This window comes from Lithobates pipiens, unplaced genomic scaffold, assembly GCF_037356315.1.
Source record: "Lithobates pipiens isolate NorthernLeopardFrog02 unplaced genomic scaffold, aLitPip1_a1.2 Scaffold_23, whole genome shotgun sequence".
In the NCBI taxonomy this organism is placed as follows: Eukaryota; Metazoa; Chordata; class Amphibia; order Anura; family Ranidae; genus Lithobates; species Lithobates pipiens.
This window is the reverse complement of record NW_027507785.1, coordinates 335395514-335419448: the sequence shown is the minus strand read 5'-3', so window position 1 is coordinate 335419448 and position 23935 is coordinate 335395514. Positions and strand designations below refer to the sequence as shown.

Sequence of the window (23935 nt, the reverse complement as noted above, 5' to 3'; positions counted from 1 at the left end):
GTGACAATAATGTACAAGGCCGGATTATAGGACAAGGACTTCTCTTGGTTTAATGTCAGCGATTATCTGGGAATAAAACGCACATATAACACCATGAAGAATCCGCAGTCACCGTCATCGTCACAACGGAGATAAAAGAGCTACAAACAGCATTCTACAAACCCGGGACTTCAATTCAAACACAATAAAACTTTATAGTTACATAAGAAATAGGGGAAGAGGAGGGAGCACCCGCAGTGCCTCATCCGTATATATATCAAAGGAAAACAAAGAAGATACCAAATAGGTATCAACAGGTCAGACTTTTAAGGCGTGGAAACAAATAAGAAAGTAACAAAATAGTTTATTATTAGAAAATACACAATACCATAACAATGTTCAAAAAAAGAATATAAAAATCATATAAAATGATACAATTTGTACATTGAGCCCTTGTGCCTCGCGTCTACGCGTTTCGCCAAATAGAAATGTCATAGCAACCAGGACACAACCAAAAATAAAACCATACACAGCGCTGGGCTGTCACCCAGGGGCCCGCTTTCTTTGTTCCACTTAAATATTTTTACCTTAGCTGCTAATTATGCTGCTCGGGGTACACTATCTGCTATCAGCGTCTACTAAGCTTCAGTTGGATGGTAATCTGTCCTTCATTGGTTGGCCCCATTGATGGTTGGATGTGGAATAAGACTTTTTTGCCCCTGCTATAAGCAAGTATTAATCTTTGTATTCATCAGAACGTGCCACGTGCTGTCTGCCCTATCACAGCGTGGTTGACTTTCTCCATATATTTAGATGAGTCCTGGTTGCTATGACATTTGTACTTGAGGCGCAGCCCATTTGAAGATGGTGAGATTTATTTTGCTCTCTCTTGCTACGTCTTTGAACCTTTTTCCGTGTCCTGAGGAAGCCTTTACAGCGAAATGTGTAGATGTGACACACAAGGGCTCAATGTACAATTTGTATCATTTTATATGATTTTTATATATTTTTTTGAACACTGTTATGATATTGTGTATTTTCTATTAATAAACTATTTTGTTACTTTCTTATTTGTTTCCATGCCTTAAAAGTCCGACCTGTTGATACCTATTTGGTTTCTTCTTTGTGTTCCCTTTATAGTTACATAGTTTCAAAGTAGACACAAGTCCATCAAGTCCAACCTATGTCTGTGATTATATGTCAATATAACATTGTATATCATGTATGTTGTGTGATTATATGTCAATATAACATTGTATATCATGTATGTTGTGTGATTATATGTCAATATAACATTGTATATCCCTGTGTGTTGTGGTCGTTCAGGTGATTATCTAATAGTTTTTATAAACTATCAATCCTCCCCTCTGAGACCACCGCCTGTGGAAGGGAATTCCACATCCTTGTCGCTCTTACAGTAAAGAACCCTCTACGTAGTTTAAGGTTAAACCTCTTTTCTTCTAATTTTAATAAGTGGCCACGAGTCTTGTTAAACTCCCTTCCATGAAAAAGTTTTCTACCTATTGTGGGGTCACCAGTCCGGTATTTATATATTGTGGGGTCACCAGTCCGGTATTTATATATTGTGGGGTCACCAGTCCGGTATATATATATTGTGGGGTCACCAGTAACGTATTTATATATTGTGGGGTCACCAGTCCGGTATATATATATTGTGGGGTCACCAGTCCGGTATTTATATATTGTGAGGTCATCAGTCTGGTATTTATATATTGTGGGGTCACCAGCCCGGTATTTGTATATTGTGGGGTCACCAGTCCGGTATTTATATATTGTGGGGTCACCAGTTATGTATTCATATATTGTGGGGTCACCAGTCCGGTATTTATATATTGTGAGGTCATCAGTCCGGTATTTATATATTGTGGGGTCACCAGCCCGGTATTTGTATATTGTGGGGTCACCAGTCCGGTATTTATATATTGTGGGGTCACCAGTTATGTATTTATATATTGTGGGGTCACCAGTCCGGTATTTATATATTGTGAGGTCATCAGTCTGGTATTTGTATATTGTGGGGTCACCAGTCCGGTATTTATATATTGTGGGGTCACCAGTCCGGTATTTATATATTGTGGGGTCACCAGTCTGGTATTTATATATTGTGGGGTCACCAGTCCGGTATTTATATATTGTGGGGTCACCAGTCCGGTGTTTATATATTGTGGGGTCACCAGTCCGGTATTTATATATTGTGGGGTCACCAGTCCGGTATTTATATATTGTGGGGTCACCAGTCCTGTATTTATATATTGTGGGGTCACCAGTCCGGTATTTATATATTGTGGGGTCACCAGTCCGGTATTTATATAATGAAATCATATCCCCTCTCAGGCGTCTCTTCTCCAGAGAGAATAAGTTCAGAGCTCACAACCTTTCCTCATAACTATATTTATAATATTTATATAAATCAAATGTAAAGCGACATACAAACAATGCACAGCAAACATTCGGCTCATCCACGGTTGGGTTCCTTGTGATCACCGCTGGCCGGACATTTGTGATAATTTCGTGATCTGAAGTCTCACGTGCTTATATTGATTTGGCCACAAGATGGCGATATCATCCTGCCTTATACTACTTAAGTGGCTGTCAACATGCAAGGTTTAGGGGCCCTCAACTGTGGCCCCTGACATCTCTAAAGGGCCACACATAATATTCAGAATATAACAGAAGACTGTCAGAGACTGCAGACATACTAGCAGGGGTCTCAAACTGGTGGCCCTCCAGCTGTTGCAAAACTACAAGTCCCATCATGCCTCTGCCTGAGGGAGTCAAGCTTGTAACTGTCAGCCTTGCAAGGCCTCATGGGACTTGTAGTTTTGCAACAGCTGGAGGGCCACCAGTTTGAGACCCTTGTACTAGAGGATGACCAGACAATGCGGGCCTGCAACAGGGGCGGTGGAGGCAGGGCTGGTGCTACCACTAGGCAAACTAGGCAACTGCCTAGGGTGCAATGCTGCCTAGGGGCACCCGGCCACTGGTTTCCCTCCGCGTCTGCATGCTCTGCAGGCTGCAGCATGTAACTATATCAGTATCAGGCAGCTGCTCCGTCCAACCAGTAGTGTACTTAGAGGCGCAGTGCAGCACTGGAGCGCTAAAGGAGAGCCCATGCTTCCTGAAAAGCGCCACCTCCTGTCACATGGGCTGGGCAAAGGGGGTGGGGTCAGTCAGGGGTGGAGCCAACGGGGGGGGGGCGATAAAATGAGCTTTCGCCTAGGGTGTCAAAAATCCTTGCACCAGTCCTGGGTGGAGGACACAGTATAGGAGATAATGGGGACATGCAACACGAGACTGCTAGAGATCTCATCATTACAGCCTCTTTACAGATGAATGATTCCAATACTGACTGCTGGGGGACTGTAAAGAGCAACTCAGGAAGTACTAAAGGGTTGATATTGAGTCGGCCACCAGATGGCGATATCATCCTGTGTTATTATAATACACCAGAGATTGCCCACATGCAAGGTGTAGGAAACCTCAAATTTGGCCCCTGACATCTCCAAAGGGCCCCACATAATATTCAGAATATACCAGAAGACTTTCAGAGACCTCAGACATACCAGAGAAGACAACCAGACTGCAGACCTGGAACAGGGGGGTGGTGGAGGACACAATACAGGAGATAATGAGGACATGCAACATGAGACTGCTAGAGATCTCAGTCATTACAGCCTCTATACAAATAAAAGATTCCACTACTGGCTGCTGAAGTCTGCAAAGAGCAGCACAGCAAGTACTCGGTGTTACTTACTACTGACCCCTGCACTGCATGTTACATACTTCTGACCTCTGCACTATGTATTGCTCCTTGGCTCCTGCACTCCGAGTTACTTATTTCTGACCCTCATCTCTGCATTACAAATTAGTGACCTCTGCACTCTGTAATACTTACTCCTGACCTCTGCACTCTGCATTACAAATTAGTGACCTCTGCACTCTGTAATACATACTCCTGACCTCTGCACTCTATAATACCCCTGACCTCTGCACTCTGCAATACTTACTCCTGACATCTGCACTCTGCAATACTTACTCCTGACATCTGCACTCTGCATTACAAATTAGTGACCTCTGCACTCTGCATTACTTACTCCTGACCTCTGCACTCTGCATTACTTACTCCTGACCTCTGCACTCTGCATTACTTACTCCTGACCTCTGCACTCTGCATTACAAATTAGTGACCTCTGCACTCTGCATTACTTACTGCTGACCTCTGCACTCTGCATTACTTACTCCTGACCTCTGCACTCTGCATTACTTACTCCTGACCTCTGTGCACTGCTGATATTGATTTGGCCACAAGATGGCAATGTCATCCAGCATTATCATGCTATATCAGAGGCTGTCAACATGTAAGGAGAAGGGGGCTCAACTTTGGCCCCTGACATCTCCAAAAGGCCCCCACATAATATTCAGAATATAAAAGAAGACTGTTAGAGACTGCAGACATCCTGGAGAGGACACTCAGAGACTGCAGACCTGCAAGAGGGGCATTGGAGGACACAGTGCAGGAGATAATGGGGACATGCAATATGAGACTGCTAGAGATCTCAGTCATTACAGCCTCTTTACAGATGAATGGATTCCAATACTGAGTGCTGGGGTCTGATAGGGCCGCTCAGGAAGTACCCCAGGGCTGATACTGATTTGGCCACAAGATGGCGCTATCATCCTGTGTTATTATGCGACACCAGAGATTGTCAACATGTAAGGTGCAGGGAGCCTCATCTGTGGCCCCTGACGCCTCTAAAGGGCCCCACATAATATTCAGTATATAGCAGAAGAACATTTTAAAAAGTTCCCTCTTGTTCCATGATATGGGGATGCACAGGACTGCATGGTGTGTACGATGGGGGAGGGATCTTCTCTGACCCTCAGAGGTCGCCCCCTCCCCCGTACAATGACACTATGGATTACCTTGGCTTCCAGGATCTTGTCCCACTGCGGTGTCAGGTAATACATGATCCCGGAGACGGCGCCCTCCAGGGTAATGCCACGAACAAAGAGGATGGTGAGGACCACATAGGGGAAGGTGGCTGTGAAATAGACCACCTGGGGGGGGGGCAGAGAGACCAGAGAGGGGGGGTTAGGAGGATTGGAAATCAATTTATAAATAATTCCATTAAATACAAAATCTCTTCTATTGTTATCAGAAAAAATGTTTTGCAGAGTTTCCTAAGTTGTGTCAAATGGGATAAAGGAGGCAACCGATCAATCCGGCCCCGCCCAGCCAGGGCTTGACCTCTGCATTACATACTACTGACCTCTGCGTTCTGCATTACATACTACTGACCTCTGCGCTCTGCATTACATACTACAGACCCCTGCGCTCTGCATTACATACTACTGACCCCTGCGCTCTGCATTACATACTACTGACCTCTGCGTTCTGTATTACATACTACAGACCCCTGCGCTCTGCATTACATACTACTGACCCCTGCGCTCTGCATTACATACTACAGACCCCTGCATTACATACTACTGACCCCTGCGCTCTACATTACATACTACTGACCTCTGCGTTCTGTATTACATACTACAGACCCCTGCGCTCTGCATTACATACTACTGACCCCTGCTCTCTGCATTACATACTACAGACCTCTGCATTACATACTACTGATCCCTGCGCTCTACATTACATATTACTGACCTCTGCGTTACATACTACTAACCCCTGCACTCTACATTATATACTACTGACCTCTGCATTACATATTACTGACCTCTGCGTTACTTACTACTGACCCCTGAACTCTGCAATACATATTACTGACCCCTGACCTCTGCATTACATGTTACTGACCTCTGCGTTACATACTACTGACCCCGGAACTCTGCAATACATATTACTGACCCCTGCATTACATACTACTGACCCCTGCATTACATACTACTGACCCCTGCACTCTGCAGTACATATTACTGACCCCTGCACTCTGCATTACATATAACTACATATAACTACACTCTGTAATATATATTCCTGACCACTGCACTCTGCATTACTGACCTCTGCATTATATACTACTGACCCCTGAACTATACAATACATTTTTTGGGGGACCTCCGGGGGGGGTGATTACAGTAATAGACGGGGTAGTCTCACCTTCCCGGAGGATTTCACCCCTCGGATGAGGCACAGGAACACCACGACCCAGGACAGGCCGAGACACCCCAGGATGGGCAGCCGAACCTCCCCGAAATTGCCGATGTCGTCCGACAGCTTCAGCACATAATTCCTGGAAGACAATGACACGGGGGTGACACGGGTGACTTTGTACGCCGCGCCTGCACAGGGCGGCACCGGCCCATTTCCCTCGTGTTATAACTGAAGTGAGAATGATACTTTGTAACATATTTTGTCCTCTTTGTATCAGGAGAGGTAAGTCATTGGGACCCTTGGTGACGTCCTCCCCGGCTCTGAGGAAGAGGTCACGGCGTTCGAAACGCGTAAGTCATTGGGACCCTTGGTGATGTCCTCCCCGGCTCTGAGGAAGAGGTCACGGCGTTCGAAACGCGTAAGTCATTGGGACCCTTGGTGACGTCCTCCCCGGCTCTGAGGAAGAGGTCACGGCGTTCGAAACACGTAAGTCAATTGGACCCCTGATTAGGCTGGAGGGGCACAGCGGGTTCCATGCATACCAGAGACCATGCCAAGGGTTGGCCAGTCAATGTGGCATTTCCTGGCTTGGTGCTGCGTGTCCCTGGCTCCCTCCGCTCTTCTCTCTTCCTCTGCCAGTGCTGAGCTGATAAAGGACAACCTACAGCACTCACCTCCTGCCACCCCACCCCCGCCCCCTGCCTCCAGTGCCAGCTATCTATAGACAATGCCACGGCACAGGTCACCCTCACGCAGAATGGTGGCAGCGTGCCCGCAGATGGCACTCGGCCTCCACTAAGGAAACTCTTCAGTGTTTGTAGTGATCTCAGCGCTGAAAGTGTCTTATCGCCGCCATCTCCAGCGCTTTGTTCTGCGCGGTGACTGCTGGGGGGACGGCGAGCGCCAGGCGCCAGTCATCGGAACAATAACACAATGCCCATTCAGCTCACGTATGGAAATCAGCACCTTATACTGCGAAGGCGAAACCCCCGGCGTACAATACGAGGAAACCGCGTGCCAGCCCAGATCTGTGTCATCCACATTCCACACCGAGGGCCCGGCTCGCCTAACGGTGCTTCATAGGACTGCCGTATACCTGACAGTATATACTATAAGACTGCCGTATACCATCTGACAGTATATACTATAGCACTGCTGTATACCATCTACTGCCAGTGTATATACTATAGGACTGCCGTATACCATCTACTGACAGTATATACTATAGGACTGCCGTTTACCATCTACTGACAGTATATACTATAAGACTGCTGTATACCCTCTACTGACAGTATATACTATAAGACTGCCGTTTACCATCTACTGACAGTATATACTATAAGACTGCTGTATACCATCTACTGACAGTATATACTATAGGACTGCCGTATACCATCTACTGACAGTATATACTATAAGACTGCTGTATACCCTCTACTGCCAGTATATACTATAAGACTGCCGTATACCATCTACTGCCAGTATATACTATAGGACTGCCGTATACCATCTACTGACAGTATATACTATAAGACTGCTGTATACCCTCTACTGACAGTATATACTATAAGACTGCCGTTTACCATCTACTGACAGTATATAATATAAGACTGCCGTATACCATCTACTGCCAGTATATACTATAAGACTGCCGCTTACCATCTACTGACAGTATATACTATAAGACTGCTGTATACCATCTACTGCCAGTATATACTATAGGACTGCCGTATACCATCTACTGACAGTATATACTATAAGACTGCTGTATACCCTCTACTGACAGTATATACTATAAGACTGCCGTATACCATCTACTGCCGGTGTATATACTATAGGACTGCTGTATATATGTATATGCTGTATGTATACATCTACTGCCTGTATACAGTGTCTTGAAAAAGTATTCATACCCCTTGAAATGTTCCACATTTTGTCATGTAAAGCCTCGCACACACGATCGGATTTTCCGCAGACAAAACCTCAGACTTTTGTCTGCAGGCGCGTGCCTGGATTTTATCTTGCATACAAACGCCAAGGAATTGTTGGCCAACAAACACGAACGTAGTGGCGTACTACGTGGTTTTTCAGCTGTTTAGCACCCCCCTTTGGGCTCCTTCTGCTGATTTCGTGTGAGTAGAAGTTTGGTGAGTGTCGATTCGCACTTTTCATTTAATCTCTGAAGGGCCGTTCGTCAACCAGCCACGTTGCGGAATCGGAGGAGATAACGTGTTTTTATTGGCCTTGGAGTTATTGATTTGACCCAAGTCCAGTCCAGGAAGAGGAGGAGGAGGAGGAGGAGGAGGAGGAGGAGTTATTGGACCAAAAATTGGTTGCTTTATTAATGGTGACCAATTCTGTCATATGCCTTTGCTGCGGGAGCTTCAGGAGAATAATCCGGATGATTTTCGGAATTATCTCCGGATGACGGACCCCTGCTTTCACCAACTCTTGGCATTGCCGACCCCCTATATTAACCACTTCAATACCGGGGGGCACTTAAAGACCTTCCTGCCCAGACCAATTTTGAGCTTTCAGCGCTGTCGCACTTTGAATGACAATTGCGCGGTCATGCTACACTGTACCCAAATGACATTTTTATCATTTTTTTCCTACAAATAGAGATTTCTTTTGGTGGCATTTGATCACCTCTACGGTTTTTATTTTTTGCGCTACAAACAAAAAAAATACAGAACATTTTGAAAAAAAATGTTTTTTTTTGTTTCAGTTTCAAAACTTTGTAAATAAGTACATTTTCTCCTTCACTTATGGGCACTAATGGGGCTACACTGATGGGCACTGATAAGGCGGCACTGATGGGCACCAATGATGTGGCACCAATGAAGTGGCACCGATGAGGTGGCATTGATGGACACTGATATGTGGCACTGATGGGCACTGATAGGCGGCACTGATGGGTGGCACTGATGGGCGACATGGATGGGCACCGATAGGTGGCACAAATTGGCACTGATAGCTGGCACGGATTGGCATGGATGGGCGGCACAGATGGGCATGGATAGGTGGCACAGATGGGCATGGATAGGCGGCACAGATGGGCACGGGTGGGCACTGATAGGTGGCACAGATGGGCACTGATAGGCGGCACAGGTGGGCACTGATAGGCGGCACAGGTGGGCACTCATAGGCGGCATTGTATTATGTTATACTGTACTAATGGATGCCAATCAGTGCCAAACAATAATGCATGCCAATCAGTGATGCCCATTGTGGGCACTGATTGGCATCCATTATGGGCACTGATTGGCATCCATTGTGGCACTGACTGGAATCCCTGGTGGTCTAGGGTGGCATACCTTGTCCTTGGCATCCCTGGTGGTCTGGTGGCGTCCCTGGTGGTCCAGTGTGGGCATCCTCGGGGGGGGGGCTGTGCTGATAATCGATCAGCACAGACCCCCCTGTCAGAGGAGCAGTCGATCGGCTCTCCTCTACTCGTGTCTGACAGACGTGAGTGAGGAAAAGCCGATCATTGGCTCTTCCTATTTACACTGTGATCAGCCGTGATTGGACACAGCTGATCACGTGGTAAAGTGTCAGACTGACACCCCGCAACAACGATCGCCGCGATTTGCGCCCCCGGGGGGCTCATAATCCTAATCACGTCATATGACGTCCGATCAGGATTATGAAACCACTTTGCCGCCGTCTATTGCCTATAGGGCGGGCGGCACGTGGTGAAGAAGCCGGACACGCCTGAGGCTTTTATTTAGTTTTTTGGTTGAATAATAATAATGATTTGATTTGTTATTTTTCTATATTTTCGGACGCACTTTTTGGTGAAGTTCTATTGGCTGATATCAGGTCTGATTTTATTTGTTTTCTTTTTTTAATGCACAATAAAAACATTTGTGTAGAATAATAAATCCTTGGCTGTGAGTTTTACTTCCAATGACAGTTGGGAGTCGGAAGTTACATTTTATAAAATACAAAGTAACATTAACAAGAGACAGCGATATATTTGTATCTTTCATCTTATAAACTCCGGGGGGAGGGGAGGGATAAATAACATAATAATATTATTCTTGTGTAAAATCCTTTGAAAATCGGTTTTGCAATCACTCCATCAGTCTTATCATCCCGGAAGAAGAGAATTGCGCGCTGCGTTTCCACATTTCAGAATTTGCCGCGTCGCGAATGTTAATTCGCCATGCCGGTCGCTAGTTTACGAGACGAGACCGCTCCCGGCTCCTCCTCGCTTCCGAGCAACGCGTGTTCGTACTTTGGGCTTTTGTCCGACAGACTTGTGTACACACGCCCGGAAAATCCGACAACAGACATTTTGTCTCCGCGGGAAAATTTGAAAACCTGCCATCCAACATTTGTCCGCGGAAAATCCGACAACAATTGTCCGATGGAGCGTACACAGGGTGGGACCAACATCCCGACATCACACAATGCCCCTCCCCCCACACTTTTCACAGATTTATTTGTATCATTTATCATTTTCCTTCCACTTCACAATTATGTGACACTTTGTGTTGGTCTATTACATAAAATCCCAATAAAATACATTTGTGGTTTTGGTTGTAACAAAATGTGGGAAATGGGATTTCAAGGGGTATGAATACTTTTTCCAGGCTCTACACATATATATATATAGGATGGCCGTATACCATCTACATGCGGTGTATATACTATCTGGCCCAGAGGCTTCCCTACCAATCATGAGATCCCATTGCAAACTATTGATGGGCCCCCAGAAACTCCTCTCTGCAGCACCGGACAATGTCATTCAGTTTTCAGCTCTGGAGACTCTCCGGGATCATTTTTAGTACAATATTGTGTTCGGCACATCGGGTTCATTTTAGAGATCACAGCATTCTCAGTGCCTTCATCTCCTTTCCTCTCAAGAAGAACAGCACCATCTTTGTTCAGGAATCATCCCAGGTCACCATCTACATCCTGGACACCCTCATGTAAATCCTGGAGCTTGAACAGTTCTTGGCTGTGTTCACAAATGTTTGACACAGATCAGACCCCTGCTGCAGACTCTGAGAGTTATGTTATGTTGCATTCTGATCACTGGGGGGAGGGGAGACTGAGGAAATGACTCCTCCTCCTTCTACAAAGTTACAATGTACAGTCCTATCAATGGGGGAGGGGAGACTGAGGAAATGGCTCCTCCTCCTTCTACAAAGTTACAATGTACAGTCTGATCACTGGGGGAGGGGAGACTGAGGAAATGACTCCTCCTCCTTCTACAAAGTTACAATGTACAGTCTGATCACCGGGGGAGGAGACTGAGGAAATGACTCCTCCTCCTTCTACAAAGTTACAATGTACAGTCTGATCACCGGGGGAGGAGACTGAGGAAATGACTCCTCCTCCTTCTACAAAGTTACAATGTACAGTCTGATCACCGGGGAGGGGAGACTGAGGAAATGACTCCTCCCCCTTCTACAAAGTTACAATGTACAGTCTGATCACCGGGGAGGGGAGACTGAGGAAATGACTCCTCCCCCTTCTACAAAGTTACAATGTACAGTCTGATCACCGGGGAGGGGAGACTGAGGAAATGACTCCTCCCCCTTCTACAAAGTTACAATGTACAGTCTGATCACCGGGGAGGGGAGACTGAGGAAATGACTCCTCCCCCTTCTACAAAGTTACAATTTACAGTCTGATCACTGGGGGAGGGGAGACTGAGGAAATGACTCCTCCCCCTTCTACAAAGTTACAATTTACAGTCTGATCACTGGGGGAGGGGAGACTGAGGAAATGACTCCTCCTCCTTCTACAAAGTTACAATGTACAGTCTGATCAATGGGGGAGGGGAGACTGAGGAAATGACTCCTCCTCCTCCTACAAAGTTACAATGTACAGTCTGATCGCCGGGGGAGGGGAGACTGGAATCCCTTCCATATACCAGTAAGAGGTTCTGATCTAGAAGAAGGACCGCATATTAGAGACGGTCCCATCAACCAGGACTGGTACAAGGTCATCTAAAGCCCAAACATACCAAACATACCAATTGAGCACTAATCTAAATTCCCCCTCCTCCCAGTACAAATCTGCCCCCTGCTGAAACCCCCCAGCACAAATCTTTGCCCCCCCATCCCCCTCCAAGCACAGATTCTTTATCTCCCCCCCCCAAAAAAAAATCACCCCTCCTAGCAGTGCCCATGGCAGCTTCCCCGCCTGCCCACCTCTTGTCCTGACTCTCAGCACAGATCCTTTTACCCTTCATATCCCCCCCTCAGCACAAATCCTCCCCCTCAAATTTATCTTTCTATCACAAATACCCCCAATTGCCCCTAGTAACACCCCCCCCCCCCCAAAAAAAATCCCCTCCTAGAACAAATTCTCTCCCCCTTTACTATATCACCACTTCTAAACTTTTTTTAAACTTCCAAAACCCCCCCTTCCAGCACAAATCCTCTCTACCCCCCTCCCCCCTCCCAACACGAATCCCCCCAATTCCCCCCTCCTAGCACAAATCCTCTACCCCACCCCCTCCCAACACTAATCCCCCCAAATCCCCCCTCCTAGCACAAATCCTCTACCCCACCCCCCCTCCCAACACGATTCCCCCCCAAATCCCCCTCCTGACAAATCCTCGACCCCACCCACTCCCAACACTAATCCCCCCTCCGAGAACAAATCCTCTCTACCCCCTCCCCCCTCCCAACACGAATCCCCCCCAAATCATCATTGCTAGCAAAAATCCTCTACCCCATCCCCACCCCCCAATGTCCTTGTGATGCCCCCCACCTCACATGATACTACAGTGCCCAGGGCAGTTGCCCCCCCCCCCAGCCCACCCCTTGTCCCGCCCTGCCATCACCCACTTCCAGTACTCCTCGCTGGGACTGGTCCTCTTGATGGTCTGGTTGAGGATGGAGGACAGGTCTTGGTGGGAGGTGAAGTTGGAGGAATTGGTGGAGGGGTCCAGCACCCCGACGCAGTTCGCGGTGTTCCATTTATTATTGCAGTACGTCCACGGCAGGATCCGGTTCATGGACATGAAAAAGTAGTAAAATGCGATGCAGATGACCACGTTGTAATAAATACCGATATAGGTGGAGACGACCATCATTCCGTACCCGACACCTGGGGGGAAACCAAGGGTTAATGATCGATTGGCGCAACCGGACACTCCGCAGGGATTATAAACATGATTACAGAGGAATTCATCGAAGTTTGTGGAGCTGCGTGGTGTAGGCGGAGCCCCCCATGGCTCTGGAGTGGTGGTGTGGGCGGGGCCCCCCATGGCTTTGGTGTGGGCGGGGCCCCCCATGGCTCTGGTGTAGGCGGAGCCCCCCATGGCTCTGGGGTGGTGGTGTGGGCGGGGCCCCCATGGCTCTGGTGTGGGCGGGGCCCCCATGGCTCTGGTGTGGGCGGGGCCCCCCATGGCTCTGGTGTGGGCGGGGCCCCCCATGGCTCTGGTGTGGGCGGGGCCTCCCATGGCTCTAAATTCGAGGGATGTATGGCCAAAATGAGTCCCATCATCCTATATTATCTGATTCTAAAAAGATACAGGAATGTGACAAAGTAAATGAACCCCAAGGAAGTAGTGGACTTCTTCTCAAAAAGCGTACAGAGCATCCAGAAAGTATTCACAGCGCTTCACTTTTTCCACATTTTGTTATGTAACAGCCTTATCCCAAGATGGACTCAATTCATTATTTTCCTCAAAATTCTACAAACATCCCCCATAATGACAACGTGAGAGAAGATTGTTTGAAATCCCATGTATCACAGGCTCCTCCCCTGTACATAAGTATCACTGGCTCCTCCCCTGTACATAAGTATCACAGGCTCCTCCCCTGTACATAAGTATCACAGGCTCCTCCCCTGTACATAAGTATCACTGGCTCCTCCCCTGTACATAAGTATCACAGGCTCCTCCCCTGTACATAAGTATCACAGGCTCCTCCCCTGTACATAAGTATCACTGGCTCCTCCCCTGTACATAAGTATCACAGGCTCCTCCCCTGTACATAAGTATCACTGGCTCCTCCCCTGTACATAAGTATCACAGGCTCCTCCCATGTACATAAGTATCACTGGCTCCTCCCCTGTACATAAGTATCACAGGCTCCTCCCATGTACATAAGTATCACAGGCTCCTCCCATGTACATAAGTATCACAGGGACTGTACTATACAGGACTGTACTATACGGGACTGTACTATATGGGACTGTACTATATGGGACTGAACTATACAGGACTGTACTATACGGGACTGAACTATACGGGACTGTACTATACGGGACTGTACTATATAGGACTGTACTATACAGGACTGTACTATATGGGACTGAACTATATAGGACTGTACTATATGGGACTGTACTATATGGGACTGAACTATACAGGACTGTACTATACAGGACTGTACTATATGGGACTGAACTATATAGGACTGTACTATATGGGACTGTACTATATGGGACTGAACTATACAGGACTGTACTATACAGGACTGTACTATATGGGACTGAACTATACAGGACTGTACTATACGGGACTGAACTATACGGGACTGAACTATACGGGACTGAACTATATGGGACTGAACTATACAGGACTGTACTATACGGGACTGAACTATACAGGACTGAACTATATAAGACTGTACCATACAGGGCTGTACTATATAGGACTGTACTATATGGGAGGGGAACTAATACAGAATATGGATGTGGCTCAGGATTGGACGTGGCTCAGGACTGGACGTGGCTCAGGATTGGACCTGGCTCATGATTGGATGTGGCTCAGGATTGGACGTGGCTCAGGACTGGACGTGGCTCAGGATTGGACGTGGCTCAGGATTGGACCTGGCTCATGATTGGATGTGGCTCAGGATTGGACGTGGCTCAGGATTGGAGGTGGCTCATGATTGGATGTGGCTCAGGACTGGACGTGGCTCAGGATTGGAGGTGGCTCATGATTGGATGTGGCTCAGGACTGGACGTGGCTCAGGATTGGACGTGGCTCAGGACTGGATGTGGCTCAGGATTGAACGTGGCTCAGGATTGGACGTGGCTCAGGATTGGAGGTGGCTCAGGATTGAACGTGGCTCAGGATTGGACGTGGCTCAGGATTGGAGGTGGCTCAGGATTGAACGTGGCTCAGGATTGGAGGTGGCTCAGGATTGGAGGTGGCTCAGGATTGAACGTGGCTCAGGATTGGACGTGGCTCAGGATTGGACGTGGCTCAGGACTGGACGTGGCTCAGGTTCTTTTCTCCTGTGTGCAGTGACAGCTCCTCTTACCTTTAAACATGGGGCTGATCCTCCACACCCCGAGGCACCCCTGACTGGCAAATTGTCCGAATGAGAGCTCCATGAAGAAGAGCGGGATGCCACAGAAGATCAGCATGATGAAGTACGGGAACATGAAGGCTCCTGAGGAGAGAGAAAGTCATTACAAAAGGCAGCCGGAGGGATTCTCTCCAGTGAGAGCAGTAATAGAATGATTGCAGGGGGTGGACTTCATTCCATAAACACGGTGCTGTCATGTGACTTACCGCCTCCATTTCTATAGCAGAGATACGGGAATCTCCAGACGTTCCCCAAACCGACGGCGTACCCCACACTGGTCAGGACAAACTCTATCTGGTTTCCCCAATTTCCTCTCTTCAGATTCTCGTCTCTCTTTGTGACTTCTCCGGGCACAGCGCCATTCTGGGGAGAGAAGACATGGAGTGTCAGCATCATTCTGTATTATACAGCAGCTGGAGCATGACCAACGCGTTTCAATGGTCAGCTGCTCCTTCATCGGGGGCCGAACACATTTCCTGGCTCTAGGGGTGTCATGGTTATGCAGTGATCTTCCTGTGTTTGCTTACCTTCCCTCATGTCTTCAGACTAAGAAGCCAGCCACTTCCACCTGGTGGTTTTTATAACCTCTCCTCTAAGCATGGCTCCACCCCAGGCCCTATCAGGGAGCCCTATATTAACCTGTGCACTGCAGGGCTCAGTGCTGATCAACCATTGTGTAGCCATTGTGTATTAGCTTCCTGTTTCCTGTCGTGTGCTCTGCTACTGATTTCCGTTACCGACTTTGGCGTGTTCTGACCATCCCTGCTTGCCTGTGACCCTGACATTTTGGCGTGTACCCGACTATTCTGTTCTGCTTGTGGCCCCGACCTTGGCTTTGTCCCTCACCATCCATATCCTCCTGTTGCCTACTGTGGGTGTGAGCTGGGGGACCCTGGGGGTCGCGACCTGGAGCCAGTTGCAGCCAAGTCCATCCTCACCACCAGAGGCGCTGATGAACACCAGCTGGCTCTTAGACTCCGCGCCCCAGGGAATCTTACGCTCTAACCCCAGTGGGATCTGTCCCCCATCTGAAGCAGTCAGCCGTAGGGTCCACAACCTTGCGGTGCACTCCTGATCCCTACGGTGTGCATCTGTCACCTGGGCTCTAGGTGACCTGACAAGGGGTACTTCTTACATTTACTGCTGGAATGGTGGACCGCCATTGGCTGCAGCTCACATCGCCCCCGGCAACTAACAGCAATAAAGACATTGAAAGCCAAACTACGGAAAAAAAATGTAATTTCGGATTCATTCGTTATGTTAATCATTTTGTTTTTAGAATTCATTTTGCAAATTCAGAATTGTTTCCTATATTTGTTATTTTCAAGTCGATTCAAAATTAGATTTTCAGAAGACAGCTATATTCATTCTATTGTATTCTAATCTATTCACTATTTTATTATATTCAATTCTTTTATTTTCTATTCTTTTCTGTTTTATTCTATTCTTTTTTTCCTATAGTAATTTTCTATTCTGTTTTATTTTATTAGATTCCTTTCTTTTTTTTCTATTCTGTTAAAATTCTCATTCTATTCTTTTATTTTTTAAGTTAATATTTTCTATTTAATTTTTTTAATATATTATATTCCTTTAGTTTCAATTATATTCTGTTTTATTCTATTATTTTATATTCTATTCTCTTTTATGCCATTCTTTTCTGTTCTATACTATTTTTTATATTCTATTATTTTATTTTCTATTCTATTCTTTTACATTCTATTCTAATCTATGTTTCCATATTTTACTCTGTTGTATTCTATTCATTCATTTTCTGTTCTAGTCTTTTCTGTTTTATTCTATTCTTTAATATTCTAGTCTGTTCAGTTTCATTCTATTCTACAGAGCAGCCTACATGTGAATCATCATCTTATTTCACTTTTATAGCTTACTGTATTTTATTACACAATGTTTCCATTTCCAAATCAAATTCATTTTCAAATTTGAATAATTTGTTTCAGATTTGTTTCCCACTACTAGCAAGGGGGAACTAATAAAGGGGGTCCAACCCGCTACTAGAAAGGGGGACCTAATAAAGGGGATCCAACCCACTACTAGCAAGGGGGACCTAATAAGGGGGGGTCCAACCCACTACTAGCAAGGGGGATCTAATAAAGGGGGTCCAACCCACTACCAGCAAGGGGGACCTAATAAAGGGGGTCCAACCTGCTACTAGCAAGGGGGACCTAATAAAGGGGGTCCAACCTGCTACTAGCAAGGGGGACCTAATAAAGGGGGTCCAACCTGCTACTAGCAAGGCGGAGCTAATAAAGGGGGTCCACCCGCTACTAGCAAGGGGGGCCTAATAAAGGGGGTTCAACTGGCTACTAGCAAGGCGGACCTAATAAAGGGGGTCCAACCCACTACTAGCAAGGGGGGCCTAATAAAGGGGGTCCAACCCGCTACTAGCAAGGGGGGCCTAATAAAGGGGGTCCAACCCACTACTAGCAAGGGGGACCCAATAAAGGAAGTCCAACCCCCTACTAGCAACGGAGACCTAATAAGGGGGGTCCAACCCGCTACTAGCAAGGGGGACCTAATAAAGGGGGTCCAACCCGCTACTAGCAAGGGGGACCTAATAAAGGGGGTCCAACCCACTACCAGCAAGGGGGTCCAACCCGCTACTAGCAAGGCGGAGCTAATAAAGGGGGTCCACCCGCTACTAGCAAGGGGGACCTAATAAAGGGGGTTCAACTGGCTACTAGCAAGGCGGACCTAATAAAGGGGGTCCAACCCGCTACTAGCAAGGGGGGCCTAATAAAGGGGGTCCAACCCACTACCAGCAAGGGGGACCTAATAAAGGAAGTCCAACCCTCTACTAGCAACGGAGACCTAATAAGGGGGGTCCAACCCGCTACTAGCAAGGGGGATCTAATAAAGGGGGTCCAACCCACTACCAGCAAGGGGGACCTAATAAAGGGGGTCCAACCTGCTACTAGCAAGGGGGACCTAATAAAGGGGGTCCAACCTGCTACTAGCAAGGCGGAGCTAATAAAGGGGGTCCACCCGCTACTAGCAAGGGGGGCCTAATAAAGGGGGTTCAACTGGCTACTAGCAAGGCGGACCTAATAAAGGGGGTCCAACCCACTACTAGCAAGGGGGGCCTAATAAAGGGGGTCCAACCCGCTACTAGCAAGGGGGGCCTAATAAAGGGGGTCCAACCCACTACTAGCAAGGGGGACCCAATAAAGGAAGTCCAACCCCCTACTAGCAACGGAGACCTAATAAGGGGGGTCCAACCCGCTACTAGCAAGGGGGACCTAATAAAGGGGGTCCAACCCGCTACTAGCAAGGGGGACCTAATAAAGGGGGTCCAACCCACTACCAGCAAGGGGGTCCAACCCGCTACTAGCAAGGCGGAGCTAATAAAGGGGGTCCACCCGCTACTAGCAAGGGGGACCTAATAAAGGGGGTTCAACTGGCTACTAGCAAGGCGGACCTAATAAAGGGGGTCCAACCCGCTACTAGCAAGGGGGGCCTAATAAAGGGGGTCCAACCCACTACCAGCAAGGGGGACCTAATAAAGGAAGTCCAACCCTCTACTAGCAACGGAGACCTAATAAGGGGGGTCCAACCCGCTACTAGCAAGGGGGATCTAATAAAGGGGGTCCAACCCACTACCAGCAAGGTGGACCTAATAAAGGGGGTCCAACCTGCTACTAGCAAGGGGGACCTAATAAAGGGGGTCCAACCTGCTACTAGCAAGGCGGAGCTAATAAAGGGGGTCCAACCCACTACTAGCAAGGGGGGCCTAATAAAGGGGGTCCAACCCGCTACTAGCAAGGGGGGCCTAATAAAGGGGGTCCAACCCGCTACTAGCAAGGGGGACCTAATAAAGGGGGTCCAACCCGCTACTAGCAAGGGGGACCTAATAAAGGGGGTCCAATCCACAACCTAATAAAGTGTCTGGGGAGTGTATACAACATAACACAGTATATAGTATACAGTATATAATATCACACAGTATATACAGTGCTGTGAAAAGGTATTTGCCCCTTCCTGATTCATTTTTCATATTTCTTGCACTTAAATGATTCAGATCATCAAACACATTTTAATATTACACAAAGAGAACCCAAGTAAATCCAAGATGCAGTTTTTAAATTATTAATTTTATTTATGAAGGGGAAAAAAGCGGTTCAAACCTGCCTGGCCCTATGTGAAAAAGTAATTGCCCCCTCCCATGCTGAATCATGAATGAACTGGGATTAACCACAATTTTTTGGAAAGCCGAGATAAAATTTTACTTGCCACACCCAGGCCTGATTACTACCAGACCTGTTAAATCAAGAAATCACATAAATAGAAGCTGTCTGACAAAGTGAAGCACAAAGAGCCACACACATCATGCCACCATCTTTAAAAAAAAAAAAAAAAAAAAACAGATTAGGAACAAAGTAATGTCCATGTATCGGTCTAGGAAGGATTTCTAAGGCTTTGGATCTCCAGTGAAGCGCGGCGGAGAGCCGTTATCCACACATGGAGATAACGAGGAACAGCGGTGACCCTTCCCAGGAGTGTCCGGCCAACCAAAAATGACTCCAAGAGCACAACGAGGTCTCCTCCAGGAGGTCATAAAAGAACAGACCTCACCTACCTCAGGTAAGGTCAGTGTTCGCAATTCACGAATACAGCAGTTCATAACAAGAACATCCTACCAACAGTCACACATCTTGGTAGTGGTGGTAGGGGGATGGTCTGGGCTTTGCAGCTTCAGGACCTGGGCGACTTACCATAATTGATGGAACCATGAATTCTGAGTTCTACCAGAAAATCCTAAAGGGGAATATCCGGCCACCGGTCCACCTCCAAATGGTTCAAAGCAAAACTTAGGTTTTGGAGCAGCCTGCTCAAAGCTCGGACTTGAATCCCATCGAGATGCTGTGACATGACCTTACACGGGCCGTTCATGCTGGAAAACCCTCCAATGTGGCGGAATGAAAACAATTCTACATAGAAGAGTGCGCCAAAATCCCTCCAGGGCGATGTGAAGACTCATTGCCGGTTATCACAAACGCTTGGCTGCAGTCGCACCAGTTATTAGGTTTAGGGGGGCAATTACTTTTTCACATAAAGCCAGGCAGGTTTGGACAATTATCAGAAGGGGGCAAATACTTTTTCACACAGCTGTAGTATATAGAATATCACAGTTCTGGCGGTCAGCGCTCTGGGGTCCTGGGGCTGAAGCACACACGGGGGGGGGGCACTCGGGGGTTGTGTGTCCCCTCGGGGGGGGGGGGGGATTTATGAATGTAGGACACACAGAAGCCGTGACGGATTTTAGGAGACAGTTTTTCTATAAGATCATAGCTCTACCCCTCCCCCACACACAGATAACCCGTCTCTGACCGATCCTTGTGTGCGCCTGAGATTTAAGGCTGTATACACTCAATACATATATTTCTATATGCTGTATACAGCAACTTTTTTTTTCTATAGACAAAGGGATTTGTATTTTTGTCCATCCAGTCCTGAGATTCACACAGCACAGCCCTCTCCTGTAGGGCAGGAGATCTGATTTTTTTTTTTTCCTCTGCTGCAGTTCAGTAACACTTACAGGTCTTGTCCCTCCCCCAGCCTGTGATTGGACAGTGAAAGGAGCAGCTGCAGACACGATGAGCTCATCTCTCTGTCACTATGACCTCTCCTCCCTATGGCACCTTGTGCTGCTTCTCCTTCTCCCAGTCTGAGCTCTGCTGTACAGGGACTGTAGGAGGCTGAAATACCAGGTCACATTCAGGTAGGAATGAATTGAACCTGCAATAATATATCTGCCTGGAGGTGAGATTTAGGTGCCACACAGTATATACATCCATATATATGCCAGTGGTGTGGGGGAGGGCCTCTTATATTGGGGTGTCAGTGGTAAGATCTGGGCGCAGAGTCCAATCACCCCTCCCCCGCCTGGTCAGGATACTCTGAGCGCACTCTCCTGGCTGCCGGGGGGCGATGGCGAGATCGGAGGGAAGGATTTGTTGGGGGGGCTGAAGTTAAAATCAGGTCATAAAGGGAATGGTCAGAAATTCTAATGAGCCCGAGTGGAGTGCCAGCGACCCGCATGATGCCAAATCCTCGGTGCAGGAACCTCATATGACCGTCCACATCCACCGGAAAACAAGATTCCCTCTGTCCCTACTGTCTGTATAACTACAAGTCCCAGCCTGCCCACTGCTGTCCCTACTGTCTGTATAACTACAAGTCCCAGCCTGCCCACTGCTGTCCCTACTGTCTGTATAACTACAAGTCCCAGCCTGCCCACTGGGGTCCCTACTGTCTGTACAACTACAAGTCCCAGCCTGCCCACTGCTGTCCCTACTGTCTGTATAACTACAAGTCCCAGCCTGCCCACTGCTGTCCCTACTGTCTGTATAACTACAAGTCCCAGCCTGCCCACTGGGGTCCCTACTGTCTGTACAACTACAAGTCCCAGCCTGCCCACTGGTGTCCCTACTGTCTGTATAACTACAAGTCCCAGCCTGCCCACTGGTGTCCCTACTGTCTGTATAACTACAAGTCCCAGCCTGCCCACTGGTGTCCCTACTGTCTGTACAACTACAAGTCCCAGCCTGCCCACTGGTGTCCCTACTGTCTGTATAACTACAAGTCCCAGCCTGCCCACTGGTGTCCCTACTGTCTGTACAACTACAAGTCCCAGCCTGCCCACTGGTGTCCCTACTGTCTGTACAACTACAAGTCCCAGCCTGCCCACTGGTGTCCCTACTGTCTGTACAACTACAAGTCCCAGCCTGCCCACTGGTGTCCCTACTGTCTGTACAACTACAAGTCCCAGCCTGCCCACTGGTATCCCTACTGTCTGTATAACTACAAGTCCCAGCCTGCCCACTGGTGTCCCTACTGTCTGTACAGCTACAAGTCCCAGCCTGCCCACTGGTGTCCCTACTGTCTGTACAACTACAAGTCCCAGCCTGCCCACTGGTGTCCCTACTGTCTGTACAACTACAAGTCCCAGCCTGCCTACTGGTATCCCTACTGTCTGTACAACTAAAAGTTCCAGCATGCCCACTGGTATCCCTACTGTCTGTATAACTACAAGTCCCAGCATGCCCACTGGTGTCCCTACTGTCTGTACAACTAAAAGTTCCAGCATGCTCACTGGTGTCCCTACTGTCTGTACAACTACAAGTTCCAGCATGCCCACTGGGGTCCCTACTGTCTGTATAACTACAAGTCCCAGCCTGCCCACTGGTATCCCTACTGTCTGTATAACTACAAGTCCCAGCCTGCCCACTGGTGTCCCTACTGTCTGTACAGCTACAAGTCCCAGCCTGCCCACTGGTGTCCCTACTGTCTGTACAACTACAAGTCCCAGCCTGCCCACTGGTGTCCCTACTGTCTGTACAACTACAAGTCCCAGCCTGCCTACTGGTATCCCTACTGTCTGTACAACTAAAAGTTCCAGCATGCCCACTGGTATCCCTACTGTCTGTATAACTACAAGTCCCAGCATGCCCACTGGTGTCCCTACTGTCTGTACAACTAAAAGTTCCAGCATGCTCACTGGTGTCCCTACTGTCTGTACAACTACAAGTCCCAGCATGCCCACTGGTGTCCCTACTGTCTGTACAACTACAAGTCCCAGCCTGCCCACTGGGGTCCCTACTGTCTGTATAACTACAAGTCCCAGCCTGCCCACTGGGGTCCCTACTGTCTGTACAACTACAAGTTCCAGCATGCCCACTGGTGTCCCTACTGTCTGTATAACTACAAGTCCCAGCCTGCCCACTGGGGTCCCTACTGTCTGTACAACTACAAGTTCCAGCATGCCCACTGGTGTCCCTACTGTCTGTATAACTACAAGTCCCAGCCTGCCCACTGGGGTCCCTACTGTCTGTACAACTACAAGTCCCAGCCTGCCCACTGGGGTCCCTACTGTCTGTGACCCTACTGTCTGTACAACTACAAGTCCCAGCATGCCCACTGTCTTGTCCCTCCCTCTTTTCCTGCGGCCTGACAGGTTGCGTGCTCGGATAAGGGTCTGGTATGGATTTTTGGGAGGACCCCACACCATTTTTTTTATTTTGCTTCCCCTTCAGGTCTGGTATGGATTTTGAGGGGGACCCCTACGCCATTTTTTTTTTTTTTTTATTTTAATTGGTGTAGGGACCTGAAGGGCCTGGTATTGAATTTGGGGGGAACTCCACACAATTTATTTTTTTACATTTTGGTTCAGGGTCCCCTTTAATATTCATACCAGACTCAAAGGGCTTGGTATGGATTTTTGGGGGAACCCCCATGCTGTTTTTTTCAGTGACTTTTATCTGTGTTGTCGGGACCGACAATTCATTATAGCCGCGAGTGATTTTAAATGACATTTTTTCCTTTAGAAATTTCATTTTGTGCAGGGACAGTTCTAAACACGGGAAACATGCGCCCCTTTATAGGCATACTACAGACACCCCCCAGGTATGAAATTTAAAGGAACATTACACTTTTATTGTTTCACTTTAATCATTATTAAAATCACTGCTCCCGAAAAACGTCCGTTTTTAAAACTTTATCTTTGCATTGATCCATGTCC

At 47.6% G+C, this 23935-nt stretch overlaps 1 protein-coding gene across 5 annotated transcripts in view; it reads right to left on the bottom strand.

The window, feature by feature from the left end:
• SLC6A9 (solute carrier family 6 member 9) overlaps positions 1-23935 on the bottom strand; it is a 198284-nt gene that overhangs the window by 26859 nt on the left and 147490 nt on the right. For all 5 annotated transcript variants that reach the window (XM_077450764.1, XM_077450765.1, XM_077450766.1 and 2 more), the window contains 5 exons: positions 15606-15762; positions 15352-15483; positions 12922-13183; positions 6119-6251; positions 4924-5058 (listed from right to left, as the gene is read on the bottom strand). In XM_077450764.1, coding sequence (XP_077306890.1) covers positions 4924-5058; positions 6119-6251; positions 12922-13183; positions 15352-15483; positions 15606-15762 — 819 coding nt within the window. The remainder of the gene's footprint in view (positions 1-4923; positions 5059-6118; positions 6252-12921; positions 13184-15351; positions 15484-15605; positions 15763-23935) is intronic.